Source organism: Gastrolobium bilobum, unplaced genomic scaffold (assembly GCF_033153095.1).
Source record: "Gastrolobium bilobum isolate Gb01-03AN ecotype WA unplaced genomic scaffold, APGP_CSIRO_Gbil_v1 utg36576, whole genome shotgun sequence".
Classification (NCBI taxonomy): Eukaryota; Viridiplantae; Streptophyta; class Magnoliopsida; order Fabales; family Fabaceae; genus Gastrolobium; species Gastrolobium bilobum.
The window spans coordinates 288,304-299,193 of record NW_026897326.1 but is presented as its reverse complement, the minus strand read 5'-3'; the positions used below and the strand labels follow the sequence as shown (position 1 = coordinate 299,193).

At 32.7% G+C, this 10,890-nt stretch overlaps 1 protein-coding gene across 1 annotated transcript; it reads right to left on the bottom strand.

The window, feature by feature from the left end:
• Positions 1–985: 985 nt before the first annotated feature.
• Positions 986–2,220, bottom strand: LOC133305990 (uncharacterized). The gene is made up of 5 exons (XM_061506254.1): positions 2,053–2,220; positions 1,886–1,972; positions 1,485–1,634; positions 1,191–1,388; positions 986–1,090 (listed from the first exon to the last, which is right to left on the bottom strand). Exons 1-5 carry the CDS (start codon positions 2,218–2,220, stop codon positions 986–988), a joined length of 708 nt encoding a protein of 235 aa, XP_061362238.1.
• Positions 2,221–10,890: the final 8,670 nt, after the last annotated feature.

The window sequence follows — 10,890 nt, the reverse complement described above, 5'->3', positions numbered from 1 at the left end:
CAAGTAATGATTAGTAGTCAACGATTCAACATTGTTATTAATTAATAGAAAAAATGTTTTCGCAGTTAATGCAGAGAAATTATCTGTATTTATTTATAAAATAACGTCGTTTTGGTATTGAAATCTTAAAAAATTATAAATATAAAGACTATTATAACCCTAAAATAAATTAAAATTACAAAAACATCATAATTTCTGTCCTAAAACAACGTTATATTAATTTAGTGCAGATAACTTATATAAAAAAAACGAATCCTTAATAAGCTAAACAAAACGGACCACCGCTCAAAAAATACTTGATTTGATTTGATCTCTTTACTCCTTTTTTGTCCTAATCCTCCAACAACTTTAGTTGTCATTAAAAATCAGATTCTTATTTTGTTAAAAAGAGAAAACACCTAGAATAATTCATGTTTACAACAAAATAATAATAATAATAATAATAATAATAATAATTGATTCAAGTGGCACAAAGCTTATTTTTCTTAATAAGAGGTTTTAAGTTCTGAGTTATGAAATGGTACTGAGAGAGGCACCCCAGTATGAGTCCGACAAATTCCAAAATGGATCAAACCGATTTAGATTTTTTTTTTAAAAAGAAAAAGAAAAAAAGAGAGAGTATAATTTCAAGCAATTAGAGATGAGGTAACAGAATCATATTTTCCTTTTGAAAGATTCATGACAGTTAATCAGAACTGAACTGCAGTATAAAAAGGAATATGTATTACTATCCCATGGATTCAATTGACTGCAAATATCCTTCACAACTCTTTGCTATCAAGTTGTCAACAAACACAACTGAACAGCTATGAAGCACTGATACTTCGAATTTTTTTTCCAACGTATCGGATATGCGTATCGAAAACGTATCGAAAATGTATTGTATCGTATCGATGAATATTAATGGTTCGTATCAAGAACGTATTAGGAACGTATCGAAGAAAACACTGTGTCAGAGTCGGTGCTTTATAGCTGAACAACATGTTTACACTGAATTCTTGTTCAACTTGTTCCTCTTGAACCTGCTATAATCTGCTAATAATCTACCCTGGAATTCCTGCTTTACTTCATCCAACATTGTTTTGAAAACCTGTTAATTAGCATGTTATCAATACTTGGTTTAAACAAAGTAATTTAGCTACATCCATGTGCCAAATAGAAGAAAATGAATTGAACATGGGAAGTCTAACCAACTCTCCAGCATCCTGTAAGACATTTTCAGGAATGAAAGCCATTGTTGGAGAAACACAAAAGCTTATCTTCATCTCTGCTTGATTCTTAAGCCAGCTTTGTGTTCCCCTCCTTTCTGGGTATATGGCACCTTTAACATCTAGGTTGAAGTTAGGATCCATGTAAAAGGTTCTGAGGCCCTGCAGCTCCCACCTTAACTGAAAAAGAAAATGTTCATTTCTACAAAATTTAATAAAAACAAGTTACAAACTCACCAAAAGTATATATGTATATATTCCAATGGAAGTGCTTACAAAGTGAAGCTCAAGAATTTTGGTGATATGATGAGGAATGTCAGGTGGGTATCCTTCCCCATTGGACTTAAGTGTTAATCTAACATCTGCTATTGGCTGCACATTCAAGAATAAGCATTGTATAGGAGGCATTTTTATCCTCCACTCTTCCTGCATAAATACATAATACCACAAGCACTTTGAGATGACAAAAGTTTTGTCACAAACTAACTCTTCTGAAAACTTAAGCTATTGGGTGAAGGCATATGATTGATTTTATTATATCTCTTAACATATTTATATTATATCTAACAAGTTTCCTAGGGGTCCTTTTCTCTAATTAAGGAGGATCCATCTAAAAGGGCCATTCCTTTAACTAACAGATTTTCTTTCACTTTTTCTAGATGATGAATGCAAATTACCTCATTGAGCTGTTTAGCTGTTCCTTTATCAGGAAATACTGCTTGGATTATTCTATCCTTGTTGTCCATATATTGATCAAAGGAAGCCTGCAAAGCAAATCAATAACATTTATGTTAGAGACACACTGATATGGAAGAGGAGGATGGGGAGGGTGAGAACTAGTTACCCCTGGCAACTCATAAAGAGGAACATTAACTATGCTTCTATAACTGAATGAGGAAGTTTTCTCATTCCTAATCACTGAGTTTGATGCTGCCTTTGTATGACAATGCCCAAGAAACCTGTGCTTCTTCAGCAATTGAGGTTGGCAGGGAATCATGATAAAACTTGCCATGATATAGTTGACTTGACACAATGAATATATCTAGCTTATAAATCTGTCTTCTCAACAGAACAAGGTACACTATTGATACACTGTTCTCCTTCATTCATTGTATTTAACTAAATTTGAAAGAGTTCAATTTAGGTGGTTCTCCTAATTACTCATAATTATATTTAGGAGAAAAAAATTAACTACAATGGAACAAGATAGTTTGTCCAGTTAATATTTGGTTGATCATTAGCCATTATTTTTGACTTTAATTATTTAGACAAATTAGTTAAAATAAGTTTATATCATGTGACTTCAACACTACTAAAAATGTTAGCTAAGTTTTTTTGGAATTAACCATGTGGGTTGGTTAAGGGATCACTCTACTTCCCATGACTGCTAACCGAAGCGTGCTAAGCATGTTATGTTATAGACGGCTTAAAAAGCACTGGAGAATTGTGGTCCCCACAGCTGATTTAATGGCTGTATGTGGCTTGGTAACACTTGCCTTTTGACCTCGTTAACTTGGATGGTAATGTTCCAGCGTGCAGGCAAGATCATATGATTTGGCCAAATATCAACCTCAACATCAATGGTACCTCTGTCTCAAATTAATTTAGTTCCGTAGTAGATGAAAAGTACGAAAATATTAAAAAAAAATAAAAATAAAATTATATGTAAGCATATGCCATCATTGATCTTTTTTGATCTAACAACTCTCAGATGAGGTGTCAAATTTTAAATTTTATATAGGGTCAGGATCATTTATTTTACACCAGTGTAAGTTACACTCTCAATCTTGTCCTTTGATCCCATTTATATCTAAGGGCTCAAATTTTTTAGTAATGTGAGACATTGGATACAAGTAGATCAATGGTCAAGATTGAGTGTAAGACTTCTAACTCTTACATCGATGTAAGAATATCCTATCACATATATATATGGCTCAGTGACTGGATTTAAAGTTTGAGACCTCAAAAAATTATGACTATGTATTACATGTAGTACATAATTATAATATTTCTGAAGAGAGAAAAAAAAAATCATATACTGCTAGTAGTTCATAGTTAAATTTTTGAAGATAGAGGAAATACATCATAATATAATAGTATCAATTCTTAGGTGCAGTCAGGGCAAATAAAATGGATTCTAATAGATTTTTTTAGAGAATATATATATATATATATATATATATATATATATATATATATATATATAAATGGGGCAAGATATTCTTACACCGATGTAAGAGTTAGAAGTCTTATATTCAATTTTGAGTATTGATTCACTTGTATCCAACGGCTCACATTATCAAAAAATTAGAGCCCTTAGATATAATTGGAATTAACAGTCAAAATTAAGAGTGTAACTTACACTGATGTAAAATGATCTTAACCCTATATATATATATATATATATATATATATATATATATATATATAGAGAGGTAGGATCCTTTGACACTAGTGTCAAATTTGAAGTTTGACACCTCATATGAGAGCCATTAGATCAAATAAGATTAATGGTGTCACATGCTTACAAATCAGAGCCATTGATCTTTTTTGATCTAATGACTATCAGATGAGGTGTCAAATTTCAAATTTGACACCGGTGTCAAAGGATCCTGCCTCATATATATATATATATATATATATATATATATATTTGACACCGGTGTCAAAGGATCCTGCCTTATATATATATATATATATATATATATATATATATATATATATATATATGGATATGATCCTTTGATATTAGTGTCAAACCAAAAAATTTGACACCAAATTCTAATCATTAATTTTTGTCAATATAACGGTTATAATTTATTAGGAATTAATAATTAATTAACTAAAATGACCAAATAAATTATAATAGTTAGACTCACGAAATCATCAATTAGGATTTGGTCTCAAACTTTTTGGTTTGACACCTTACACTAGTATTAAAGGATCCTGCCTCATATATATGGAAACCAATCAAGTTAAGAAATGGGAGGCACTGATTTCAAATTGATCCAACGGTAACCAATCAAGTAGCAAGAATAGTAAGACTAAAATGGTAGTAAGTATAATCATCCTATATATATATGTATATATATATATATATATATATATATATATATATATATATATATATATATATATACAACATTATTCATATATATATATATATATAACATTATTCATAAAAAATAGTAATTAATTAAAAGGAAAAATAAATTAAAATAAAATAAAAATAAAGATATAAAAGAGGACAAAAAAGAAAAGAATAAGAAAATAAGAATAAAAAATATAAATAAATAAATAAAAGATACATAAATACAGTGTTATCAAACCTGGATTGAACCGATTGGGCCGACTCAAAATTCGACGAACTGATGATCTAACCGGTTGGAGCCAAGCAATAGACTAACCATGTATCGGACACGGTGAAAATCAGTTTGAACCGGTCGGGTTTTATCAAAATCTATGACCCGGTCGGGTCACAAAAAGGGGGGGGGGGTGTTTTTTTTTTACAAAAAAAATCAAAATTATTCACAAAGTTTAAAAAAAATCATAACTCTTCCCAAACGAAACCCTTACTTGCAATTACCGGTTGCCTGGTTCCACTACTTGCTCCAATATTTTTCTTCTCCAATCGTTGATTCTTATATTCTCTTTGCTTTCTAAGGCCATTAGCTCTGAGCTTCAATCTCTCCACCTTATCGCCTTGGGAATTATTTTCAACCACAATAATGTCTCTTTAGTCTCTTCTTTGTTTCAACGCTGTCACTTTCTTCACACTGATTACAAGCACCACTTCAATGCCGATGATTGAGTGTGTTCATCCTTTTTATTTTTTTATTTAATTTTATTTGTTTTTATGTAGGAAAACTCCAAATTTCATTTTAAAAATGAAGTCCTTAATAAAATATTTTTGTGTGTGTCTTGTCTTGAATCGTAGAAAATCCATATGTGGGATTTTATTAAAATATTTTTAAAATATTTATTTTAAAAACTCCAAATTTTCAGGGGTGTATTTTTCTAGTCAAGATGATCATATTAGAAATTGTCTGCATAACATTAGTATGTCTTGAATCGAAACTGGTTTACAACTTCCCAAGATTTGCAGTCTGTAGAATTTAATGTGTAAGATATATAATAAATTTAGCAACATTCTTATGGAAACTGATGTGAAATAATTTTGTTATGGATTCTACCTTGGATTTTTAAGTATGAAATATAGATTTGCATATACTTACACGGTTCGACCAGTGATCCATTGGTGGAACCAGTCCCAATAACCCAATCCCCGGTCGAGTCAATAACTGAATTAGGTTTAATAACATTGCATAAATAAAAAAATAATAGAAAAAAGATTTAAAGGAAAAAATAAATAAAAGAAAAGAAGGAAAGAAATTAAAGAAAGGGAGATATAGAAAGAAAGAAAGGGAGATAAAGAGGAAAAGGACTAAAAGATGACCATCTGGAATATAAGAAGAAAAACGGGTCTACATTAACCATGCCAATAGCTTTTCTCTAATCAGTCCTAAAACACACCGTCCGTCAATCTATATCTCATTCCATTAAGTCTTGTTTTACTGTCTTCCCCCAAGTACGTTTCAGTTTGTCTCTTCCTCTCTTTGTGTCAAACTTTTGGTAACAAACTTTTGTTCTTCTGGGAGCATCCAGTGGTCTTCTCATTACGTATCCAAACCACCTCAATTTATATTCTCTGATCTTTCAGCCACTGGTACTACTCATATCTTTTGTCGAATATCTTCATTTCTTATTTTATCCATCCTCGTATGATAACATATCCACCTTAACATCCTCTTTCCTACGACTCCTTTTAATTTTATGCTTATGTTGCCTATGTGCCGACCAACATTTAGCTCCATATAACATTGTAAGCCTTACTGTTGTTCTATAGAATTTTCCTTTTGGCCTATAGGGAATTTTGTTGTCACACAAAAATCTTGATGCACTATGCCATTTCATCCATCTTGCTCTGATTCTATGATTTAGATCATCATCAATCTCTCTACCTTTTTGCAAAATTGATCCTAGATATCTAAAAGCATCTTTCTTGAGTACGTCTTGTCCCAGCAGATGCTCAAAATCTTGATCTCCATCTCTTACCAGAGAAAACTCACACTTTATATACTCAGTCTTGTTCCGGCTTAACGTAAATTCTTTAGACTCCAATGTCCTTCTCCATAATTTTATGAACATCAATCTTGCTCTGATCAATAAGCATAAAATCATCTACGAAAAGCATACATCATGACACTTCCTCTTGAATATCTTTTGACTTGATGTTTTGTTACAAGCATTCGCACATGTAGTAGCACCATCATACACATATTCTTGATTGCATTTACATACTTTGATAATATTTTTTCTCAAGAACACACTATAGAACCTTTCTTGGAACCCTTAGTCTCCCTTCTCAAGTTCTACAGACACCAAATGTAAGTTCTGGACCTTAAGGATGGTAATGGTGGTGGTGATGGTGGAGATGGTAACGATGGTGATGGTGGAGGTGGTATTGATGGCGATGGTGGTGGCATGATGGTAGTGGCGACGACTATGAAGACGACGATGGTGGTACGACGATGGCGGCAGAGATGATGATGGCGGTGGTTGTGTCGGGGTGCTGGCACTGGTTGTGTCTATGGTAGTGGTGGAGAGTGATTAAGAAAGATAAATGTTTATCATTTTGTGTCCGAGAATTAAAAAAATAGCAATTTTTTTATTCTTTTTTATGTTCTTAGCACAGAAATTGAACCGGTTCATTTTCAGGAAAAAAAATAAATTAATTTTGTCAAATACTATTTTTATCCATTTCTATTCCAGGAAAAAAAAATTAAAAAAAAAAAGATTTTAAAAAGATTGTCATACACACAATTAAGAGATGACTTTACTTTCCATGACTGCTAACCAAATCGTACTAAGTATGCTATATTATAGACGGCTTAAACAGCACTGGAGGATTGTGGTCCCCATAGCTGATTTAATTGCTATATGTGGCTTGTAAACACTTGCCTTTTGACCTCGTAACTTGGATGTTAATGTTCCAGCGTGCAGGCAAGAACATATGATTTAGCCAAATATCAACCTCAACACCGACGTCAATAGTATCTTTGTCTCAAATTAATTAAGTTTCATAGTAGAAACTCAAATGAAAAAAAGAAAGAGAAAATTAAGAAAAAAAGATAAATATAAACCCTAATCTTATATATATAAAAGGATATAAAAACAATTATATTTACAACTTTTTTGACTTGCAACCTCTTGAAAATTTTCCTTTTGCAACCCATCAAATTAGCCAATCTCCTTGGTGAACAAGAAACTGTTGAAACTTAACAAGCCGCCGTAACTTTTCCCCCACGGAAGGGTGCAACTTAATGTAGCAAGAAAATTTTGGCAGTCACCGGTAGAGGTGTCAAAGTGGGCGGGACCCCACCATCAACCCGTCAAAAAATAAGTCAGCCCGTCCCGCCCCGCTTTTGAAAGTGGGCTGAAAAACTCAGCCCGCCCCGCCAGCCCGAGCCTATTTTACACTGACCCGCCTCGGCCCGTCTATGCCCGCCTTCAACCCGCCAAAAAATGAGCTCGCCCTGCTCCGCCCCGCTTTTGAGATGGGTTGAAAAACTCAGCCCGCCCCGCCCCGTTTGGCGGGTTGGCCCGCCGAGCCGAGCCCGTTTTGCCGGCTCTAGTCACCGGCGACAAAAAAAGAAAAAAGAAAAAAGAAAAGTGGATTGGGCGGAAAAATGACTCAAAATTTCACCCACCTCTTGAATCAAGAAACCCAATAAATCTTTGGTACCACGACATTTTTTCATTTTTTGAAAACAATTTCAACATTTTTTAAATTTATTTTTCCTGCCATGTTGCACTTTTTTTCAAAATTGAAAAAATATTGTACCCAATTAGATGCAACAGTAGTACCAAAAGATTTATACCAAGAAACCATAGGATTGATTGTTGAAAAGCCCTACCTTTCTTCCTTATTGAAAGTCCCAAACCATTTTACCTTAAGGGGGCGTTTGGTAGTGGAGAAATTTTTTTTTATCTAGAAATCATGATTCTTGAGAATATAGTGGCAAAATGAGTTTTCCGGGAATATTACCAAAAAGTTATTTGGTAGGTCAAAATATTACCAGAAATATTGAGGTAAATTTACTAAATCTATATGTAGTTGATGATAAAATATTAATGAAATATGTGGTCAATTTACGAAATTAACCTCCACAATATGAACTTTTCAAACACCGATTAAAAATAAAAAATCCGAAGTGGGTTTTGTAAATAATAATTTATATTGAACTGGGAACAGATGAAAATGTTGCAATATGGTTAGATAATTATGTGAAATGACAGCTTGGAAGCTCTATTTTTGTTCTGAAAAACGGGCAAAAGAAGAACATTGAACCATGTCGAAAGATTTATGTTTAGCTTTTGAAGAAGCATTGTGCCAATCTTTACAAACACCAAAGAAACCCAAAAACTCAGTCTATGAGCGGCACAAAGAGAGAAAAAGAAATAACCTTGAACCAGAGAGCGTTTCAGCTGGGACGAACAAATTGAGCAAATCGATGCACAAAGGAAAGCTAAGAAGAGTATTTTAGTCTAAATAATTATCGAAAATTTTCCCTGTGTGTGAGATTCGTCGAATACCACATATTCAGCAGAACAATTCGTTGATTTTGTTTCATTTTTGTTCACATTTAAAAATCCTAGAAAACCAAGATTTTCACGAAAAATTTTCCACTTCTTTCTAGCAAACGTGGAAATACAAGAATGCCAATGTAACTTTCCCATAAATCTAAACTTTTCCCTTATACCAAACACCCCTTAGTTTTCCCAAAGTTTCAGCGTTGTTTATTGATATCCTCGCTCCCCAACATTATTAATTATAAATACACTTCCCTGAACCTCATGACGGCAACAAATAATCCATTCCATTTATCTTTGTTCTCAACGAAGTTAAAAAATAAAAATAAAAAATAAATGCATAAGAGCACTTCAGGTTCAGCGGCGAGTCCAGGCTGAACCTGCTGCAGAGGAACGTGGCTCTGTTTCAGAAAATCATTCCACCTTTGGTTCGTTACTCCACAGGTTGTGTTCTTCTTATCGTTTCGAATCCCGTTGACGTGCTCACTTACGTGGCTTGGAAGCTCTCAGGGTTTCCCTCCAATCGCGTCATTGGCTCTGGCACTAACTTGGATTCCTCACGTTTCCGTTTCCTCATTGCTGATCATCTTGACGTCAACGCTCAGGAATCAGGATGTGCATGTCCTAGCTAGTAGCTTTTTCCCTTCATTCATATGATACCTCAACTCATATATATATATATATATATATGACAAAAGTATGTGTAGAGTAACTTTAGATAAGCTTATCTACAAGCTGCTATTTTTAAGTATATTCTTCCTGGATAATATAGTTATAACGTTAAAGTTGCTCTTTAAAGTTGCTGTAGAGATACTTTTGCCTATATATATATAGGGAAATGTTTTTCTTATGTTGTTGGAGATAGATATCTTATGTTAGTGAAACAAAACTATAAGAGGGACCCACAAATAATTGGAGAGAAAAAAATAGAGATGAGACCCAACTTTGTTATGTGTGAGTATAAATTTGGTTTATCTCATATTGAATGAGATAAATATATATATATATATATATATATATATATATATATATATATATATATATATATATAGGATCCTTATATATATATATATATATATGAGACAGGATCCTTTGACACCGGTGTCAAATTTTAAATTTGACACCTCATCTGAGAGCTTTTAGATAAAAAAAGATCAATAGTGTCACATGCTTACAAATCAGAGTCGTTGATTTTTTTTGATCTAAAGACTCTAAGATGAGGTGTCAAATTTGAAATTTGACACGATGTCAAAGGATCCTGCCTATATATATATACGAAAAAATATTTCTCCGGCTATTTGAGATACCTTTATTTCCTGCTATCTCAAAATTACGTCATTTTGTTTATTTATTTTCTTATATTAATTGATTCACCTGGTTATAATTTCTTATTTTTTATCTCTTCCTTTAACACTACTGATCCATCTTTAGACGTCTCTCTTCCTTTATCTCCATTGATCCATTTTTATACGATTATGATTTAATGACCGCAGATAAAGTTATATTGAATGACTTGAGAAACGATAAACTATATATATATACATACATATATATATATATATATATATATATATATATATATATATATATATATATATATATATAAGGCACTACTTTTTTAGTAATGTGAGCCATTGAATACAAGTGGATCAATGATTAAGATTCAATGTAAGACTTCTAACTCTTACACCGATGTAAGAATATCATGCCTTATATATTTATATATATATATATATATATATATATATATATATATATATATATATATATATACACAAGTGTGTGTGTTTTTTTGTGTTGTAATGAATTGTGAGGGTGATTTTGTAATTATAGGCTTATATAGTGGGGGAGCTCGGTGACAGCTGGGTGGCGCTGTGGTCTAACATAAGCGTTGGGGGTGTTTCGGTGCTATGTTTTCTGGAGAAACAAAAAATTGCCTATGAGAAAGAAATGCTGGAGAACATACACAAACTGTGGCGGAGCAACGTTATCCTTAGGTAGGACCTAGGCCTCAGTTACATTTCAGTAA

Coding starts and splice junctions, on each gene's coding strand:
- LOC133305990 (XM_061506254.1), bottom strand. CDS start 2,220: ATGGCAAGTTTTATCATGATTCCCTGCCAACCTCAATTGCTGAAGAAG. Junction 1,973..2,052: donor CTCTTTATGAGTTGCCAGGG/GTAACTAGTTCT, acceptor TTTGCTTTGCAG/GCTTCCTTTGATCAATATAT. Junction 1,091..1,190: donor TACAGGATGCTGGAGAGTTG/GTTAGACTTCCC, acceptor GCTAATTAACAG/GTTTTCAAAACAATGTTGGA.